The sequence below is a fragment of the Xyrauchen texanus genome, chromosome 9 (genome assembly GCF_025860055.1).
Source record: "Xyrauchen texanus isolate HMW12.3.18 chromosome 9, RBS_HiC_50CHRs, whole genome shotgun sequence".
Classification (NCBI taxonomy): Eukaryota; Metazoa; Chordata; class Actinopteri; order Cypriniformes; family Catostomidae; genus Xyrauchen; species Xyrauchen texanus.
Genome location: NC_068284.1, coordinates 43493036 through 43515302, shown reverse-complemented (window position 1 = coordinate 43515302; position 22267 = coordinate 43493036). Strand labels below are relative to the sequence as shown.

At 38.7% G+C, this 22267-nt stretch overlaps 1 protein-coding gene across 1 annotated transcript in view; it reads left to right on the top strand.

Annotated features, from left to right (window-relative positions):
* The first annotated feature begins 261 nt into the window (after positions 1–261).
* LOC127648692 (collagen alpha-1(XXI) chain-like) overlaps positions 262–22267 on the top strand; it is a 46459-nt gene continuing 24453 nt past the window's right edge. The window contains exons 1-17 of the mRNA XM_052133410.1: positions 262–384; positions 1058–1190; positions 1852–2415; positions 3063–3228; positions 3947–4172; positions 4671–4844; positions 5019–5096; positions 5463–5474; positions 5601–5684; positions 6862–6915; positions 7192–7245; positions 7320–7373; positions 7738–7782; positions 7903–7956; positions 8042–8095; positions 8272–8316; positions 18794–18847. Of these exons, the coding sequence (XP_051989370.1) occupies positions 1088–1190; positions 1852–2415; positions 3063–3228; positions 3947–4172; positions 4671–4844; positions 5019–5096; positions 5463–5474; positions 5601–5684; positions 6862–6915; positions 7192–7245; positions 7320–7373; positions 7738–7782; positions 7903–7956; positions 8042–8095; positions 8272–8316; positions 18794–18847 (1821 nt within the window). The 5' untranslated portion in view covers positions 262–384; positions 1058–1087. The remainder of the gene's footprint in view (positions 385–1057; positions 1191–1851; positions 2416–3062; positions 3229–3946; positions 4173–4670; positions 4845–5018; positions 5097–5462; positions 5475–5600; positions 5685–6861; positions 6916–7191; positions 7246–7319; positions 7374–7737; positions 7783–7902; positions 7957–8041; positions 8096–8271; positions 8317–18793; positions 18848–22267) is intronic.

Here is a 22267-nt window from a genome sequence, read left to right as displayed (position 1 = left end):
TAATGTAATGCCAATTGACTCTTCCAAATAACTCAATGCATGACAGCAGAGCAAATAAAGACTTTTTCGACTACGCTATTTGTGGCGGCCTATGGAATCGGCCTCAGGATTGGAGGCTTGGAGCCATTTGGCTCGATTTTCTTTGAAGATGGATTTGTGTGGGTTAAACCCATACTCCTCCCTCTCTCTGATGCCTGAAGTCCCAAGGAAGGCTCTATGTCACTGCGGGTGCAGATATAAAATTGTCGTTGGCTGTATCTAGCCTTCCGCATGTTGTCACAGCTCTGGACTGTAATTAATGTTAGTGACAAGCTGTTAATCTTGTAAAGTTGTTGGTGGTGACTGACTGTTTAACATTGTTGAGATCCAGGAGTCACATTGTTGGTGAGTTAATGGCTTATTGCATGCTTTATTTGCTAATGGGAATATTAGATGTTTTATTAATTACATTATTTTCAAAAAGTACCATGGTATATCGCTGTACTATACAGAACTATATAAGCTCCATAGTATGTGGTAAACAGTACTGTAGTATCATAGTATTATCATCTGATAGGTTAACTTTATCAGTATTTTCTCAGAAAGTTTTGCAAGTGCAATTTCACTGAAATTATGAAGTTACAAAATCATGCTAGAGCTTTTCTCAGAGATAGCTTCACCTTTCCAAGCCATTTTTTGCAATGACTTTGAACAAACTGGTCTCGAGGGGATTTTTAGTAGACTTATCAAGCCACGTTCCCTTCAAGTTCACACAGGTGACTAGCAGAGTAACTACAGGTGTAGTTCAGCACATTAGCATTACATCTATTGTTTGAGCTAACTTTCATTAACATAAATGACACTTGGTTTGATAGGATCGTTTTTTATCTATGTGGCTATTTGTTAAGTGTAGCTCACGTGTTCAAATTATTTTTGGGACCAGTGTTTTTATGAGCCATTTTCAATACTTGGCAGAAATTATGAAATACAGTTTAAGATGTTAGCAGTCTCAAATTGACCAGCTAGATTGATTTTATCATAATAAACTTTATATTTGGTAATTTCATCTTCCTAACAGGACTTTTCCCCTGCTGCTTGGCTTGGTTTGATGTTCTGCTGTGATACCATGAGGACATGGATGATTAGTTCACTGATTGTATGTGTTTTCTCGCTGCATGTTAGTGGACTCCAACAAAAAGACACTCAAGCTGGTTTGTTATTTAATTTCAAGTTTTACCACAATACATGGATTTTCAAAATTGTAATTTCCAGGCCTGGAAAAGTCATGGAAATTAATACAAGTTTTCCTCTGTCTAAAATTATTTCATCAGCTAGATTTTGTTCATATGTAGAGTAAAACTTGCTAGCAAAACATAGTGATTTCTGATTTGTGAGAACCTTTTTAGTCAATAAATAGGTCAAACATCATTCCGAATTATTAATTTAGTGCAAACTGGTCTAAATCAAAATTATTTTTCAAAATCCATATCCAGCAATCCCAAATGACTGGAAAGGCCATGGAAAATTCATGGAATTTCATTGGTCATAAAGTGGTGGGAACCTAGACTCTAAAACATTAGTCAGGTGGTTTAAACTTATCTGAATATTATAACAATTTTAAATTGCATTAAAGTGTAATTGCTTTGCATGAGTACTTTTATTTAAAATAGTTCAGTATGCCTCAACCACAAAACCAATACTTAGTAATATATATTCAGTTGATCTCAACTTGACGCAGTGGGTTGAATTCAGGTAAATGACTGTCAAAAAGTGGCCCAATTTACATGAATTTACCCTACATTTGATTAGGAACCGTAACTCTACTTGGTGCACAAGTAGACCCTTTGTGCAAATGTCTTCCTGGTCTTGCAGGTTGTAGCACAACTCCAAATGACCTGGCGTACATCATCGATGGCTCCTCAAGCTTAGGAGTTCCCAACTTTGAAACAGCCAAGCGCTGGCTCATCAACATAACCAATGGCTTTGACGTGAGCACCAGGCACACTCAGGTGGCGGTTGTCCAATACAGCGACACACCTCGACTAGAGATTCCCCTGGGAAAGCACCAGAATAGTCAAGAACTGGTTGAGGCCATCGCCTCCATTCCATATCTAAAAGGGAACACACGGACCGGCCGCGCCATCAAGTTTGCCTCAGACCATGTCTTTGGGATGCCGAACCACACCCTCCAGTCTGCCAGGAACCGTATTGCTGTGGTTCTCACGGATGGGCGTTCACAAGATGATGTTGAGGATGCAGCCATGGAGGCCAGGATGCAGAATATTGTTTTGTTTGCAGTTGGTGTGGGAAATGAGATCACCAACACTGAGTTAGTGTCCATGGCTAACAAGCCATCATCTACTTATGTGCTACATGTGGAAGACTACAACTCTATTGGATCCATTTGGGACTTGATGGAGCAGAAACTGTGTGAGGGTGAGTTATACTTGAATTTGGAATGTACTATTTTGTACACTACAGAATGAAAACTTGGTGTCACACTGGCCCAAAACTTCTGTTAAATGCTGAAACAAATGCCCATCTTCTGACAAGACTCAACAACCCATTAGAGCTACCCATGTTGACTTTTTAACTCTACATGGTCATGTATTTTCACCCATCATCAGTTGTTCTGTGACTGTATGATCATTTGTTTAACTTTGTATTGCTTAACTAATGCTCTTTCAAGCTCAGGAAACTTCAACGAGTTCTTAGTTATGATTCATTTAATGATACAATTTGTCACTGATTTTTTTTTAAATATCTTGGGAGAATTCAGAACTGACATAGCTGAGATATTTGTTTACATACAGTAAAAAATAGAGAGCTATGAAATTAATTTGGATAGTATACTGACTTCAGTCTTATTACTATCTTGGAGAAACAACTGAGAAATTACAGAGATCTCATTTGTGATTTTTGTTTACTAAGGGCAAACACTAAAGAGAATGTATATGCTAATTACAAAAGAACAACCAATAGAACATAATTAAGTAACTTATGTTGAGGCATTATATAGAATTTAGGCAAAGTTTCAAAGAATGGTCGAAATAAACTTGAACAACAACATCTCTCTTTCACAGAGTCGGTGTGTCCGAAGCGGATCTCTGGGACAGTGAACGATCAGAAGGGATTTGATCTAATGAGCATGATGAGAATAGAGAAGGTGGCTCAAAAGGTTCAGGGTTCTTTGATATCAGAGAGAGCATCACTGCTCAGTCCTCGTCTGGACATCACTCACAACACCAGGTGATTCTTCAGTCACTCATGGTGACAGACAGACAGACAGATAGATAGATAGATAGATAGATAGATAGATAGATAGATAGATAGATAGATAGATAGATAGATAGATAGATAGATAGATAGATAGACAGACGGACAGATAAATAGATAGATAGATAAGTAGACAGACAGATAGATAGATAGATAGATAGACAGACAGACAGATAGACAGACATATAAATAGATAGACAGATAAGTAGACAGATAGATAGATAGATAGACAGACAGACAGACAGATAGATAGATAGATAGATAGATAGATAGATAGACAGACAGACAGACAGGTGATTCTTCAGTCACTCATGGTGACAGATAGATAGATAGATAGATAGATAGATAGATAGATAGATAGATAGATAGATAGATAGATAGATAGATAGATAGATAGATAGAAAAGTAAGTAGACAGACAGATAGACAGGTAGAAAGACAGACAGACAGACAGATAGATAGATAGATACCGGTAGATAGAAAAGTAGACAGACAGACAGACAGACAGACAGACAGACAGACAGACAGACAGACAGACAGACAGATAGATAGATAGATAGATAGATAGATAGATAGATAGATAGATAGATAGATAGATAGATAGATAGATAGATAGATAGAAAAAAGAGAAATCCTTTATGCTGATTCATGCCACTCTGATCTTCACCATGATAAACTGGTGTACTTCACAGTGAGATATTTCCAGAAGGCCTCCCTCCAGCCTATGTGTTTGTCACCACACTGCGCTTGAAGAACCCATCTCACCGAATGAAGTTTGACCTTTTGAGGGTGTTGTCTCAGGACGGGGTCAAACAGGTTGCGGTGACCATTAACGGAGCAGACAAATCAGTCACCTTCACCTCCACCAGCACCTTGAAGACAGAGCAGACAGTCATATTTAATGACAGAGGCATCAAGGTTCATTACATCACATTTAACTTTTAAGAAAAACACTGGGTCCGTCCCGGTCCTAAATAGTATGCAAGATTTCAATTAGTGCATAACAAATTATAGTAATGAGAAAATAGTATGTGTCAAAGTGACAATGGTGACTGTTTTAGCATGTCCCATTACTGTAGTGCTGTCTTGCTACATACTGAAAAGTATGTTCTTTGCCATCACCAGCAAAGTGCATCCTTTGTTTATGTTTTTTAAATGGCTGCTTTCCAATTTGAATGCATTATATTCAAATTGGAAAGCAGCCATTTAAAAAAATATATATATCCATACTGTAATAAGAGCAAAGCAGGATTTTGTTGTTTAATCATTTCTGTTTAATGTAACTAAAATAAATGTAAAGTAATATTTGTTGTGTATTATGTCTTATGCAGTCTGTTATTCATTAGGATGTGTATTTTGAGAAATGATAGGTCTGAAGGTGTACATTTATTTACAGTTTGATCTATATTTCCATAGAGGCTCTTTGACACAGACTGGCACCAGTTGAAGTTCCTGGTGAAACCCAAACGCATTACTTGTTTCGTAGACGGCATGTATGTGGAGAAGCAGCTCTTAGATCCAGTGGTTCCCATCTACATTAACGGAAAGACCCAGGTGGCCAAGAAAGTCAAAATAGAGACAACAGTCCCTGTGAGTGACTCCATCAACATTTTCATAATTCTGTCGAACACACCTGCCCAACCCAAATGTGCTGAACCAAATTAAACTAGTTATGAATCTGGAAGTTGTTACCATGATAACATCCTTCAAACAGTTGGATCAGTGTGAAATAACAACATTTTCTGTATTGTGTTTCTGTGTTAGATTGTGCTACAGAAATTACGACTTTACTGTGACCCTCTACAGAGCGAGCGAGAAACGGCATGTGAAATTTACTCTGTGGTAAGATTGTGTCGACTCACTATTAGCTCATGTTATCTGCTGGACAATGTGATATAGCTAATTAGGACAAGATTATGGACCAGCATCTCTTGTTGGTCCTGGAACAAAACTCCCATTAACCAGAACCATAATTTCAACGTAAAACCAAATTTAACACACATATTTCTCAGTTTTAACCCAAGCCCTAAGCTGTACCTTAACCATAAATATACTCCTAAGATCTGATTGATTGATATGAATGTTGTTCCAGGAACACAGGGTTATTGATCGATTAACATATCCTAATATAGTAAATAATGTAAAGCATTTTATGCCCTTTCTTTTCCACTGAAATAGATACTTTTTTCTTTTTTTTTTTTGTCACAGGATGATGAAAGGGTGAGTTTCCTAACTGAACTATTTATGTTTTTAAAATGTTTAAAGCAGTTTTTGTGCTTTGGTTTAGTTAGTTGTTTGAATCTGGTGTGGTTGTTTTTTTTATGTGTAATGTGTTTTACCCATTAGTGTCCTATGGCGCGATCTCCTGCTGTAGATGGTTGTGACTGTCCGAGTGGTAAGCCAGGCCTGCCTGGCCTACCAGGGCCTATGGTCAGTTTTAAGTTTGTGTGTACATTTACATACAAGCTACAGTGTTATTTTGCATTTTGCATATATATTTTTCTGTATAAGTATACATGATACAATGTGTAATCTAATATTTAAAGGAAGGACATCAAAAATACATGTTGCGTGTCACCTCTGACTTTTTGAGCATACACACAATGCCGAGAACAGTTGTGGTCCGAATAAAGTTTATACTAGGGATGCGCAAAACTAGTTTGAACGACTAGTCGTTGTTAATGGTGCTGTAAGCAAATTTAGCCATTATGGAACTTCCACGAGACTAAGCTGTTAAATTGGAGAAAAAACTGGAATAAAGCATTTACATGACATATGAAAGGTGTGTTTTGTTAAAAAACAAAAATCCCTCTGTTTGTTTTGAGTGACCGTTTCAAGAGAGACAATAACAATGACTCAACCGATGGTGTGAGTTGGGGGCGTGTCTATCTGATTGGTTTATCAACGGCAAATAGGGGGTTGTATTAAGAAAGCTGTTTTGAAAGGGGGCCTGGGTAGCTCAGCAAGTAAAGACGCTGACTACCACACCTGGAGTCACAAGTTTGAATCCAGGGCGTGCTGAGTGACACCAGTCAGGCTTCCCATTGCCTGGTCATGGGTGGGTAGAGACACGTTGGGTTAATCTCGTGGTCACTATAATGTGGTTCTCGCTCTCGGTGGGGTGCGTGGTGAGTTGTGCGTGGATACCACGGAGAATAGGGTGAGCTTCCACACACGTTATGTCTCCATGGTAACGTGCTCAATAAACCACGTGATAAGATGCGTGTATTGACGGTCTCAGATGCGGAGGCAACTGAGATTTATCCTCCACCACCCAGATTGAGGTGAGTCACTACACTACCACAAGGACTTAGAGAGCAATGGGAATTGGGTATTCCAAATTGGGGAGAAAAGGGGAGAAAATAAAAATTCCTTTTGGTGGCGCTAGTGGTGCAGAAATTACATACCTCGGTTTTAAAAAGACAAATTAATGTTTTAGTCTGACTGAAATGGATTTTATTAGTGCATGGAAAAGTACTGACTATGTCCAAAAGGAGAATCAAGCAGATTCCTAGATGGATGGACTTAGTACTGAGGTCCAATGTTGTACTGTATTTGCTGGGTCATCTTTTAACTCTAAAATGCACTCCTCGCTGTTTGAACGCAGGGTTTCCGAGGGGAGAAAGGCAGAGAGGGACCACCTGGACCTGACGGGAAACCCGTGAGTACAAAATAATTGTTAGTGTTTTTTTCTAAGGCAAGCGTCACTAGTACTTTTACTCATACTTATGCTTCTGGATTTAAACAAACCATTTAGAAACACCCTAGCATCCACCCAAAATAGCAGAGCAACCACCTTACAACACCCTTGTGACCACCTAAAACACATCCACCCTGAACACCCTAGCAATCATCAGACCACCTTAGTAACTGCCTATCAACCAATCAGGACAGCTATTGCTATATGAGTAACCGTTGTGATCTATTTGTCCACCAGGGGAAGCCAGGAGAGAAGGGAGCATCTGGAGGGCCTAGTCGAGATGGACTGAAAGTGAGTAAAATGTTAAGTACATATTCTGATATCCTTAAAGCTTCACAGTAAATGTTTTATTTTTCCATTTATAGGGCGAAGCAGGCGAACCAGGAAAAAAAGGGGAGAGGGGATTGGACGGACCCAAAGTAAGGTCACAAATAGTTGTGGTTAGATGTTTAATGAAAATGTTTTCCTGTAGCTCACTTGTGAAAGCATGGCAATATCAATGCTAAGGTAATAGTGTTGTTTCCCAAGGAACAAGCAAACCGATGATAACAATGTATACCTTCAATTCATTAAGTCAGTTTGGATAAAAGCATCTGCCAAATGAATAAACGTAAATGAATAGATACACCTTGATTATGCACTATTGGCATGATGCAGGCATGGTACACAAAGAATAGGTATAAAAATATTGGGGTAGTTACAGTATTTTCATCAGTCTTTTAAATATACATATATGTAATGGCTTGTGACATATTCCTATCCTTGTCCTCAATCTTCTAACAGGGAGAAATGGGACCACCAGGGCCGCCGGGACCATCAGTACCCATAGTGAGTTTCAGATGTTGTAAACATTTAATTTATTTAAAGGTTATGTGCATAAGAACTCTTTCTATTAAACAGAGACCACAATGACTGTGAATGTATTTAATGTGAAATCTTTCACTTTAGGGCCCTGAATTTTCCAAATTGGAATTAGGTGACTTTGGAATGCAAGGAACCAAGGTAAAGAGCAGATATCCCTTTAAAATGATTGAATAATACATGAAATGTTTGCCAAACATTGTGTTGTTTATTCAAACTGTCATAGGGAATCCCAGGAGAACATGGCGAAATGGGACCACCCGGAAAACCTGGACCGATTGTAAGAAATCTCAAATGAATTAAAAAAGTTATTAACTTTTGCTCATAAATCCCAGTACTAATGCTTAGCACTACATTTCTTTACTCTGCAAGTATGTATCTTTTGATAGTCATCATCAAAATTCTGTGTCTTTGATGGAAGTCCTCTGTTTCTAAGTTTAAATGTTTCCTGTGCAGGGTGAAAGTGGGGTACCTGGTCTACCTGGGCTTGCTGGCCCCAAGGTAAGATCAAAACTCTTACTATAAAACTACATCTGTTATGGGGTGACTCTCACAAAAACATGTCATATACTATATATATATATATATATGGAAAAATATTTATACATCATGATAGAAAAAAAGGCTTAATATTAAGCACACTTTTATTTGTATTTTCTCTCTCTATTGATTGTTGGGTGACATGTTTTCATGAGATTGACCCAATGATTGATAGCTAGTTTTCTGTTGCAAAACACTACAGTTCATATTCAGATAATTTTATGCAGAGTTTAAACTCAGAAATCCACCCTGTAATTCTTAGTATTTAAAGCAACTTTGGGTGTAAATCATCAGATGTCTTATGGATAAGATCAGACGTGTCCACACATAAGAAAGTCTATCCTGGATTATTTTAAGATTTAAGTGTATTTTTGTAGTCTTGGCTCCTTTTTGTTTTTCCTCGTAACATTTTGCTTAGCTTTTTGCCAGCAGTAGACAGACATGTTGCTTAAATATCTAAATATAGTAACTCAAATGCCCAAATTATGATGGGTCAGTGACACAGTACAGATTGTGGGTAGCGCTCTGCTGTAAATAAATGTAAGCCCATGGATTGATGCCTGACAAAGTAATTCTGTGTTAAATTTGACATCAGCTAAGGTTAAGCATTATTGTTGGTGAATTTTTTCCGATAAATAAGATATATATTAAAATTGTAAATTTCTAAAGTTTGTGTATCATGGCGAAGCTCATTTACAGAAGTTGGTGTGCAGAAAATTGACTTGTACTGCATTTATAAGCAAACAGGTTCTAGTTTGCTTTCAGTTTCTACAAACTTTATGTTTCCAAGTTTGCACAAATAAAGCTAGCACCTAGCAATGATATTTAGAAATGTCACTGCAGAATATTAAAGCAATATTACATGAGCAAGAGTGCGATGCCCTACATCAGTAATGCTGTGATTCGGCCACAGGTAATCACAGCAGTGTTGATTTAGGGCCATATAGCACAATTGCAAGTGTGATATTGCTTATATACAACAGTTCAATGAACAAATAAATTTTTAAAAATGAAGAAAAACTGAGTACGGTCATAAAAATGCATTTGTGCATGGAACTACTTTCTTATGCGACAGATCAGAGTCTGCCATTGCTGGTTCAAACCAAATGATGCATCCAAGCCTCCGTTAGTAATTCAAAAATGTCACTTCAGAAATAGTATCACGGATTGTGCTGTTTCTAACAAGTTATTGGACAAACAAGGATGTGTGTGTGTGTGTGTGTGTTAGTGAGAGAGAGAGCGCGAGAGAGAGAGAGAGAGAGAGAGAGAGAGATGGAGCTTGTGTGATCACATGTTGCCACTCCCCACCAGAGATGCTGTCAGCTTTCTGAAGATCAGCTTTCTCAGTGGAAAAATAGTGTCCAAGAGGGGGTATTTCTCCCTATTTCACAGTAGCTGGTGGGCAAGAGTCAATCACTATAGAAACTGCAATGTCCTCCACCATTTTAAACAGCACCCATTGTGTAATTAATCAGTCTGTTGTGTCTCTCAGCTGTGATGAGCCATAATGCTGAAGTTGTTCATTTAAAGCAGTTTAAAGCTAGTTTTCTAGCTTTAGTAGTAGTAAAACAAGTGATCACAAAGAGCTGTTTTATAGACACTGGCTGACGAGGATTCACTTCATGTCACCTAACTGGCTCATATTACACACAAAAATAATCTTTTGCCACCACCTGCTGGCTAACAGATGTAATATGAAAAACAAAAGACAAACCAAAGCTCTTAACAGATCTGCACTGCTCTTACATTTTAGTTTAGAATAGCACGAACAAAAGTGGAGTGATACACACACAGTGAAGCATCAGAGTGCTGATGGTGTCAGACCATCAGTGCTCATGGAACGTCTCTCGTCCAATCAGATTCGAGGACCGGAACTAACTGTTGTATATTAAAAAAATAATTTGATGAATATTGTGTCATATTTGTATAGTTACTCATAGAGGGGTAGTACTCTAAGAGGGATTTTTATTGCTCAGAGGTTGCTCTCATAGCTCTTGTGACAATGTAATTATCTAATTTAAGTCTTTGTCTCTCCTAAAAGTGATGTCTATATTTCTCGTAAATTCCTTTTTTGTGGAGAAGTACATATAGCAGAAAATATTAAGTACTTTTAACATTGAATAAGTGAAAAGTGTGAACTTGAAAATAAATTCATCATTTGTACTTAAATTCAAGCATTTTAAAATTAATGCTCTAGCTTATAAGAAAATATTACACAGGTATGTGACAGTTTGATATCTTTACAATTCGTCATCATGCATCAATCCTAAAGTAAAAAACCTTGTCATATTTATTCGCCAATTTGAGTAAATTTCACTGGTTAAACCATTTTTATTGTTGATTTTGTTGTTACATTTAGCAACTTCTTGTTTTGTGAAATCTGAAGTTTATATTATACTCCTCCATTCATGATTAATTGATTACTGTTGATTGTTACTGTCATCATGTTTTGTGCACCAAGTGTTCAGGTCTGTGTGCGCAGCTCTGTGTCTTATTTTAAATACCCGTAATACAAAGTGATGTTGTCTAACAGGCTACAAAGAATACATACAAGTTTATTTAAGTACCATGTACCTCTGATATTAAAGTAAAAGTTACTGTTTTAACTGAAATGTGAACAGAAACATTGGTCTCTTTTCAACTATGAGCACTGTTTGTGAAATTATTGAGATCTTTTGTGAAGCTCTAGTGAAGACGTGAAAATACTGGGGCTTTTTTCTCTGGTTGTGAGATGCTGGCCAGGAGAATCGAGATATTAAAGAGCTCTCATTTGTGTTTGCTTTCTTTTATGATGTAGTTGAGCTGAGATTTGTGTAGAGTTTTGACATAGAGCAAAATCTGTCCTCAGATCTATTTTCAGTCTTCTGCATCTGTCTCAGCATCTGTTTGCCACCAAGGACCTAAACCTCATTCTATGAAAATTAGTGACGCCCTGCCATTTACTGCCCCACTTAATCAAGCGTGTTTATCAGTAAAGGGCTTTGATACAACCCTTGGCACAACTCAATGTTTGTGCAGGTTTGGATGCGGGTGTGTTTGGAAGATGTGATATTTTTATTTTGTTTCTACAAAGCATACGTTAAGCTGTAAAATAACCTTTAAAAACATTAAAACCACTTGTTGAAATAATATAATGAATTATTTATAGTATGATTTTGACTCTGACATCTTGATTCATGCCCTCTCTCCGATTTAGCATTTTAGATAATTATAGACTGTTGGAATAGAAAGTCAGCCTAAAATGACATTCGCAACCCATATTTCTTCCTTAATGTGACATATTTCCAGGATTATCAGTGAGAAAACAATGTAAGGCAAGACTTTTAGACCAGAAACATACTTTATGAAAGTACGCGTTGGCATCTGCACATCGAGTTGAACAAGCTTAGCGTGCTTTATTGCGTTACTGTGGCGGAAACAAATGTAGGTTCTCAAGGGGGAGATAGAATTACCTTCAAAGGTCTGTGCAATAAAACTGGATGTCTTTTCATCCAGTGGAAAGTTTCTATAAATATATTGACTTTGACGTACTTGCGCAGCAATATTCTTGTCAAACTGTTGCTCCGCCAAGACAGTAGTTGAGAGATAAAACTCTCCAGAGAAGCAGACAGTTCATACTAATGTCCGCTACAGTGCCCCTTGTGGCAGCGTTGAGATTGTGTTGTTTTATGAATAGCAGTCTGACATATTTTGAACACAACAACGCATGTAATCGAGCTTGCCTAGCTTGAAGCGTCTGCCCTCATGTACTTGTGTCGAAGTACCTAGGAGCATTCGCTGCACTCAACCCGTAGACAAGCGGGAGAAACCGCTGAAATGCGCCGTAAATCCAACAGCATACAGAGGTGAATGGAATGGCAGTGAAATTCAATGAATCATCCACTCGGCTCCAAAGAAAAAATTTAATGAGTGGTTGCGAGCCAGCTCCTTTTGTACCCATATGTCCGGGGGAGTGGCATGCAAATTCCACTCGCCAAATCCCATTGGCCTTTTCTCAAAGATCAGAGGTGTTTGGGGCTCCCAAGAGCGACCCCTAGTGTCACTACATCGACACAACATCTAGTGAGTGACAGATAGGGAACAAAAGTTGTTTCAGAGGCAAAGCAAGTTATTACACTTTGATGAACTTTGGAATAATGTTGACTGATGATTTTGTTTATAATAAGACCTGAAACATGTTTGAAGAAAGTAGTCAGTTTTTATTTCATGTAAGGAAAGAAAATGCGCGCCAAGCCAATAAATGTAACTCTTTCTCTAGCGGCACAGCTGTCCACACATTTATAAAGGCTGACATATCGCCAACATATGTATTGGAATTAAGTCAAACCTTTTTTGTTGTGAATGAGAATTAAATTGGACATGATCACTAGAATCATGTTGGCCAGTATTCTTGCCCTGCCCACTTTGGATCTGAGACAGAATTGCTTGCTGTGGCGGTCACACCAGGTTCCCTTTGCCAGCTGAGGGATGATTAGTTAACCAACATTTGTTTTCATGTGGTGCACCAGAGGCAGGCTCCCTAGTAAGGGTGGGTTTCCCACAGCATAAGAAGTGCCGCCAACACTGGAAACAGCCTCTAATCATGACATTCGGGCATACAACCATATGGGCTGTTAAAAGAAACTAAAATTCATGGACCTCAGAACTCAAGAGCTACAGGGGATTGTGTCAATGTGGACTTAATATGCAAGGAAATGGGTTGTTTACGTTTCACTCATGCAACAAAAGTTTAGGGCATACATAAAATCTGCCACCAAAAGGTTAAAAGAGATAAAAGTTATGTGGAATCTCATAAAATCCCTTTAATTGACCTTCTGCTGATATACTTAATTGCAGAGGAAAGGTATAAGGTACAATTATTGTTTATCATGTATCAAGAACAAGCTTTGTGTGAGGTCTATCCAAATGTCAAAGCCTCAGGGAAAAGTATGTGTATGTATTCTCTTGTGAGACAGAGAGAAATATTTCTAGAGCACATTTAAAAGCAACAAAGTTGCACCTAAGTGTTGCACAGTAAAATATAAAACATCTAAAAACAATTGCAACATGAGGTAAAGCCTTGTACACATAGACAGCAATTTTAAAATCAATTCTATAATTGACTGGAAGCCAATGTAAAGTTACAAAAACAGGAGAAATATGATCCTTCTTTTTTGTACCGTAAGAAGTCTGCTTCCGCATTTTTTACAAATAAGATACGTATTTTGAAGACGAGAAATAGCCATTTGAGGCAGACCGATGTACAGAGAATTACAGTAATCCAAATGTGATGTTATAAGAGCATGGATTACAGTCTCCAGATCTTTCGGAGAAAGAAACTGTTTTAATTTAGCGACAGAGCTTAGATGAAAGAAACTTCTCTTTACCACTGCACTAATTTATCAAAACTTCATGATGAATCAAAAATAACCCTAAGATTTCTCACTTGTGATTGAACGCTAGAGGAAAAAGAGCCCAGTTGCAAGGCATATGGAGGCCTGGGGGGCACATTCTACAGTATATATATATATATATATGTGCCAAGTTACACTGTTCTTTAGCAACCGTAAACAGCCTAAACTAGTTCATTAGTCAATGGAAATATTTGATTATTGATATTTACCAATTACCAAATTTTTTTCTCCCTTTTTTCCCCACAATTTGGAATGCCCAGTATGCTCCAAGTCATTGTGGTGGCGTAGTGACTCGCCTCAGTCCATTTCTTTGAGTTTGTTGAGTGCGTTACCACGGAGACATAGCAAGTGTGGAGGCTTCACGCTATTCTCCGCGGCATCCACGCACAACTCACCACGCGCCCCAACGAGAGCGAACCACATTACAGCGACCACGAGGAGGTTACCCCATGTGACTCTACCCTCCCTAGCAACCGGGCCAATTTGGTTGCTTAGGAGACCTGGCTGGAGTCACTCAGCACACCCTGAATTCGAACTCAGGACTCCAGGGGTGGTAGTCAGTAAATTGGCCAGACGGGCTTGCAAAATTGTCTGAATCTATTCGTACTTCATTACAATTCGTTCGGACATCTCACTGAATCATTTGGAGCGGTTTCTCACGCAGTAAACCAGTATCGGAATATTTACGAATACAGAATACAAACTACCTACTATCAACTGTGACAAAAGTCTGTCTTTTTGAGAAGTAACTTTGATAAACTTCTGCTAGTGCTGTCACATGAACAAGGGGCGTTCAAACCGAACCATTTTTTTGCATCCGCTCGCACTGTTTTTCAATCTTTTTCCATGAAAACATTTGCTAAATGGATGTCTTTTGCCAAATGCATCAAGTTTCACTGCGTTTTAGCAGTTCTCATGGGAGTGCTGCATAAGGGTGCTTTCACACTGGCAGTTTAGTTCAAAACAGAGCACGGTTCGCATGAAAAACTGGTAATGTGAAAGCTGTCATGCAAACCGGGGTGCGCACCGCAGTACCAAACCCAAGACTACATGTAGGAGGTGGTCTGAGTTCGGTTGCATTGGAATTGTAGCACTATTCAAGTGAATGTGAAAGCAACTCGGACTCAGGAGTGCACTCGTTCAGGAAGTAACCTGTGCATGCGTTTTAGCCGATGACAACATCAATAGTTTCCACAACACACAGGGATCCACACATTCCTGAAAGTCCCAAAAAAGTAATGACACCACAAATGACATACAAGTTAAATCAACACTATAAATACTGTCTATCTATCTATACACCTTATAAATACTATTATAGGTTATAAAAATTGGGTATAATAGGAGATGACAGTGGAGATAACTTCACCTTGGACACGAGCGTGACTAAGCGTGCAGTGTAAACAAAGATGCAAATTAATTCCTTGCAATCAGCTGTCTCCTCAAAAAATGCTGTTTGCGAGCAGCAGCAAGCTGCCTTCCGAGTTACACCATGAAGCGCACGTATACGCAGTTGCCGTTCATTCTGCTGTGCATAATGGAACCAAAACAACAACAACAAAAAAACAGAAAGTATGATGAGTGCATTGTGTTCACCATGCGTGTTTGAGATGACGTAAGATGAACGCAAATTGACAGATTTATGTGCATACCCTCAGATGAAATCCTGCAGGCTCCCATGGACAATGAAGTATAAAAACAAAAGTCTACTATTGAATTTGTATCAGCCATATCACAAGTTTAACCTCTTAAATTGAATATGGTTGTACAATTAAAACAATAATAGTAGATAAAACACTTGAATAATCATATTAAGATATACTGGTGGTGGCTGACATGAGCTCCCTGTGTAGTGCCAGAAAAGCGATTTAAGTGTAAAATTAACTCAAATATGTAAATGTGACAGGGCGGAGGGCGGGGCTGGGTCGTGATGCTACACACCCGGCCCCTAATCAGGCTAATCAAGCCTCAGAGAGGGATAAAGGCAAACTGCAGACCCCTACCAGCTGCAAAAACACGGCGGGGTATGAGACCACTGACTGTGAGCAGGGAAGAACCGCTGCCAGGGGCGGGGGAGACCCCTTCTGTTTCCCGAGAACGCAGCGGGGCATTCCGTTACGGCGTGTAGGTCCCACATTTTTCTTTGTTTCTCTCCCCTTGTCCCCTCCCTCATCAAGGTAGACGGGGATGACCTGCCGGCAGATGGGGCGTTAGGCACGCCCCTCCCCTGGGAAAGTGGGGGGGGTGTATGTCATGCCGGGGGCTCCCCAGTCTGAGAGAACGAGGGAGGAATGTGACAGGGTGGAGGGCGAGGCCGGGTCGTGATGCTACACACCCGGCCCCTAATCAAGCCTCAGAGAGGGATAAAGGCTGACTGGAGACTGCAGTGGGACAGAGAGAGAGAGATTGATTTATGGGCAGCTGCCCGACACCTTTGTGTGTTTGTCTTTTTGTTCAAGTTCCTTAATAAAATATTATTTATATCATCAAGCCGGTTCTTGCCTGCTCCTTTCCATTAATCCCTTTACAATAAATAAGAGTGTTGTTTATATTTTTCAAATGTATAACCATATAACATAATATCAACATGAAAATAGCATGTTATGTTATTTTTCACAACTTGGCAGTCTCCACGGTGATCTGTCGCCAACGGCAACTCGTGTCGTCAGAAGTCGCTTTGCTCTCATTGAAAATGAATGGGATTGTGTCGCTGTCTCGTGTGATGTCACTGGCGGTCTGGCTTTAGCTGGTAGAGAATTTCTTTCATATGTAAGCAAAAGTGATAATATAATTGAAATATACCCATATGAATCGATATCGAATCCAGAATTTAATCGACAGCTTGTGAATCGGAATCGAAAAATCTGTATCAATACCCAACCCTACAAATGAAACAGTTTGCAATATGCATTGATAAACATTTCAAACTGTAGTATGCAATATTGCTTTCACATGACCTCATTACATTGCATGCTTAATTCAACAAGTGGCATCAAGTTATCATCTCTGGAATAAAATTGAGCTCTTTTTAGTTAAAATTATACTCAAATACGTAAAAAATTGCATTTGTAATTTTTGTGTCATTCCACACAGAGTTCTCTGGTTTATACGGCACAATACTGTGGGTTATCCAGGTATTGCATGCATACAATAAATTCACATGCTGTGCACAGTGCAAATACTGCTTAAGTGCAAATGTAGTATGAGTATTATAGTCATGTTATTTGGAGGGGATACACCATGCCTCATGTAGAAAGTGGGACATTGCATCTGTCAGGTGTGTTTTACCATACACAAATTACACGCTATTGAAACCAGAAAAACATACTATTTTGAACACACATGATGGGAAGCCACAGCCCACCATCCCTGTAAAGGCATGGCTTGTAATTTAGAACTACAGAAAGTGACAGAAAAGTCTTTAGATATATTTCTGTGCAGCTCCAAGTACACTTTGGTGTAACATGTTTAGATTTTAATGACAGACTGTCTCAGATTTCATACTTACCTTGCAATTAGGATGTGTGCATATTTAACTTCTCAAATATGTCAAAAATGTAACCTACTGGGAAACTGCAATAGATCTAGTTCTAATTATATCTGCAATTGGAATAATTTCCCATAATTATTGAAGGCATTGTGGTAATTTTTTTCATGTAACATAATTCTCACGAGTTAGTGAATTTAAATCATTGCAAAAAAAAAAATGTTTAATGGTGGAATAAGAGTGCAAATTAAGGCTTCAATGCTCCCAAATGAGGACAAAATTTTACGTTGGAGCAGACTCAAAAAAATGTAATGAAAAATAACAACATTTTATTTCTTTATATTAAATAGCTAATGTTTCAATTGATAATATAATTTTTTTTTAATAGTGGAATTAGGCTAAAAATGTAAACTTGAATGCCCCTCATACTGGAAACAAATGAAAAGTTGGAGCTGTCTTAAAAAATAAAAACTGTGGCAGACAAGCCTCTTGTTAAGGAAAGCAGGAATCGGATTAACAATCACAAGACTTCACAATCACAAGGCCGGGGAAACCTCCAGTCTGACTCCGCCCCCCCTCCCTCTCCCTCCTGGAGGGGAGGAGTTGCCCCTTCAGCCATTCTGTTGACGGCTGGTCTTCCCCGTCGTCTAAGAGAAAACGAGAGCAGGAGAGAGAGAGAGAGAGAAATGAAAAAGAAACTTTGGTTCCTGACCACGCCGCCATTCGGTCCTCAGCCAGCTGTCCAGCAATCCTCCGTGACGCCGGGCGATGGCACTGGATTACGAGGCCAGCAGCGGCTCCTCTGTCCCCTGGCAGCAGCTTCTCCACCTTCTGTTGGACGGCAGCAACTCCTCCGTCCCTTGGTGGACCGCTCCAGCACTATCGAACCCCTCCTCTCCTCAGTGTAGCGATCCTACGTCAGTGGTGAGGGCTCTCTGACAGCGCGTCTTCCTCCAAAGCTGGGTAATGGCACCGGTGTAGCAGAAAAGCCTCTTGTTCGGTAGGGAAAGGAGAAAGCAGGAACAGGATTAACAATTACAAGACTTTCAACATAAACAATAACGTGTGCGCACACACACACACACACACAGAGCTTTGTGCGTCTCTCTCTCTCTCTTTGGCATCCCCGGCTCTTCCTTTATCTCTCTCCTGCTGATTGGGCAACTCAGTGCCGGGCATGCATCCTCTCGGCCAGGCCATGCCCTCAAAATTATATCTCAAAAATTAAGTCTTCAGGTGGACATTTTGATAACTGTACTTGGGGAGCCAAAACACAAATCAACAGATTGTGCCATTGAAATTATCAACAGAAATCCCTTCGAAAAGTTGATCCTCCCTGAAAGTCATTGTAAAATTCCCGTAATGTAATTGTGGGTAAAACTCAAATTTATAGTCTGTTAGAATGAAATAGAATTAGCAAGTGCCTTTTTTTGTAGTCACCCACATCTCAGGCCGTAATGAGCCATATTTACAACTACTGCAGTCTGAGGCTACAAAACAATCTTTTTTTGCTTCTTATATAAACACTTTTAACAGCACTTCACCTCTTTGCATTTAGGGAGAGAAAGGAGATGATGGTGCGGCAGGATCGGATGGAGAACCTGGAATTCCTGTGAGTTAATACAATCATCATTATCATCATATTTGTCCCCTCTTTGTTTGCTTCCACAATGTATTTTGAAGCCACATGAAAGACTTGAAAAATGCTTTTAACATTTAATCATTTAGTCAAGATCCTAAGGGGCCGTTCACACCGAATGTGTCTTTTTTTTTTTTTAAGTATGGCTCAACAGTCAAAGATGTCTGTCTAGTGCACTGGGGTACTGGACACTTAGGGGGCCACAAGGGGCACTAGAGAGCCACAAAAAAAATAAATGACAAAAAGTATTAAAAATATTTGTATAAATTAAAGTTTAAAAAAATAGAGTGAAATAGTAAAAAACATTTATGGAATTTGACATTATGGTTTTATTCTGCTTTCTGAAGACTGTTTGGAAATGATGAGGTTAATTGCAATTATTCTATTGTTGACAGCCCTCATTTTTTATTTGCATATTGTTTTGTGAAAAATATCTGAAACAATATTATTGTGAAAAGCGTTATATAAATAATTTTTTTTTTTAAATGTTCTCTTCAGATCTATACTAGGTTTGTCAATCAGTTAAAATTTCTAATCAAATTAATTTGATTAATCGAATTCATCACAATTCATAGAATACATAAATATTTCCTGATAAAACCCCTTAAATAACAATAATTCAATATCGAACGATTCAATAATCATAAATAGTTATATTTAAATAATTACAAATAAAATATATTTACTATAAAAAATTATATTAGAATACAATTTAAATGTATTAAATTATTGTGACACACAAGAGAAGCATTAAAAAAGGCAATACAAAAAGTGGCTTTAGAAAGCAATATATTGTTTATTTCCATAATATCTAACAAAAGCCTTTTCGCAAAAATACATTTTAGCCTCGCCTCACATTGCTCGTGCAAGTTTGACCGCTGGATTATAAATTTGTGTTCAAACTTGCATTTGCCCGAGTAACGTGAACCCGCGATTATTCCCCCTTCTCTTCTGGAAAAGGACAGGAGGAGGGGCTTCTTCGACTTGGTTCATAGTAAAGTACAACTAATAGCTGGAATCAAGAAGTGCTGCATATTTTCAGAACTTACCAAGTAGTCCAACTTCCTCGCTCACTATCCTCCAAGCAATGTCTTTTTTCGTCCGGTCTCTGTACATGTATGAAGTTGAGTCATACAATTCCAGGTGCACACGCACACTGCTACAACAATTTTTTTCTGCTACTACGTCATTGACATCCTGACAATCTCAATGCTGATGGGCTATCGTGCAAATTTTTTGCTCGGGTCACGCCATTCGCTTAATTCGCTCCACCCTGTGCGAATGCATGTCTATTTGCATCTATTCACATCTTTGAGTTGACTTTGCAAAACGCTCGCTTTGTATTGTATGTGAACGCGCCATAAGGAGGCGTCAATGTGCACCTGTGGCATACTTACACTTTTGGAGTGTCTCGATTGCGTCACGTCATAAACACACTGCTTTTTGTTTGCTGTGTCAGGTTAAACAAAGTTTGAAACATAGAAAAACGTGTTAGGATTAGCGCTCCATCGGATTAGCGCTCCATCAAACTGAATTTTTACACAAGAAAATGTTCTCATCTTGTGTTGTCTGCTTTCAGTAAGTGTGGTTTATTCTGTCTGTATAATCTGCGTGTTGCCTATACAGCGAGTTTCGCTTACTGCCCCCTGGAGAAAACAGGTGGTACTCCAAGCTTAAATTGCTCAGATGGAGGGAATATTCATTGTTACAGTCCGGGAAAGTTAGTAATTGCGTTAATTATTTTAACATGTTATTTGTCCCTCACAAGAAGATCATCATATTTGGGAGTCCTTGGCAACAAACATTTTGAAAACCCCTGGTCTAGTGCAATTGAATATAATACAATTTAAAAATGTGGGGACAGATGCAAAAACATGTTTGGTGTGAACACCCCCTTACACATTTGTGAGCTAATGAAATCTTGGTTTTACATTTGCCTATTGAGGAGGATTTAGGAGTAGTCATTTCCTGGTCAACTGCTTTATCTGTGATGTGATTCAAAGATTTTAGTATGGAGAATTTCTCTGAAAAGTCTCTTCCATTATATTTACATCACTTGTTTACTAATTAGTCCGTAGTTTAAATGTGAAGTTTGTAATTTTTTCGCCATTAACTGCATAAAAGAAAATTGCAAAAATAGGTTTCACAAACACTCCCCCAGTCTACCAATATTTGACCAAGCAAGAAGTCCCACACCAAACTCACCTCATTGGTTGAGGGAATGTTGTGATGTCGGGCCGCTCAGTCAAAAGGAAAGATTATTTGAAAGAACCACAATGCCACAGTGTTTACGCTCTTTGGGGGATTCACCTGACAAATGGTTTATTTATACTGATCTCTGCACATTATACACTTAGAAGTAAGTATTTTAACAAAAGAATAATGCACATCACCTTTAAACCTTCAACTTTTAGGCTAGCTCACTGTAGACCTTCTGAAGTCTACCAGATTAAAACTTTCTAAATGGCAGAAATCCAGTAAACAGATCATTGTATTAACAATTCAGATGTTCAGTCATTTAAAGTTTATTCAAAGTTATCAAAATATGATCCAGCAGTCTCTGTACCATCATAGCAGGATGCATCTATATACGTAGACTTGCTCCAAATGCCACTGGTGGAAAGAGCCCATGGTTTCATGGTTTATGAGGGGCCCCACAGATCTGCGGTGTGCTACTGACTCTAGAAATGGAAATGAGGAAGCCACAGTGTTTACTAACTCCCAGAATGCATTACTGAGCTGTAGAGTGGCATGACACAATGTCTATATTCAGTCTACAAAATAATAATGATGATAAATCACAATTGCACATGTGGTGTGCAGCTGTCTATGAGGAAAGAAATCTTTTTGAAGTGCAACAGATTGGGCCTTTGTCAGTCTTATTTCAAAATGCCTCAGAAACTAAGGCAAACTAATGTTGACCTCTTTTATTAGTCTTCCTAGTAGCAAAAATGTTAATAGGGGTTATTATTCATAATGTTCTCACTTTTTGAAAAACCTAACCTTTGCATTTCATGATTAAAATGCATTAGTCTCAATTAAAGGATTGATTATTGGAATTGATTATTGTAAAAAAAAGTCCAACTGACCTCAATTAGCTGTGGAAACTCATTAAAGGGCATTTCAAAATGACACTTTTATGCATCCATCTGCTGTTTTTCAACGTTTTCCTATGTAAAAATTCACAACAGCCAATCAACACCTTTGCAACCTCTCTGCAACACACTAAAAACCACTCAGAACATGCCTGGGAACAACCCAACACCATAGGATCATGCATGTGTTCTGACCTAACAATTTTGACCTAACAATTTTGACCTAACAACTGGCTTTGCAGGCTCTAATAATGTAAAAATGCACTTCCGATCCTGGCAACCTTGTGCGGAGAGAGTG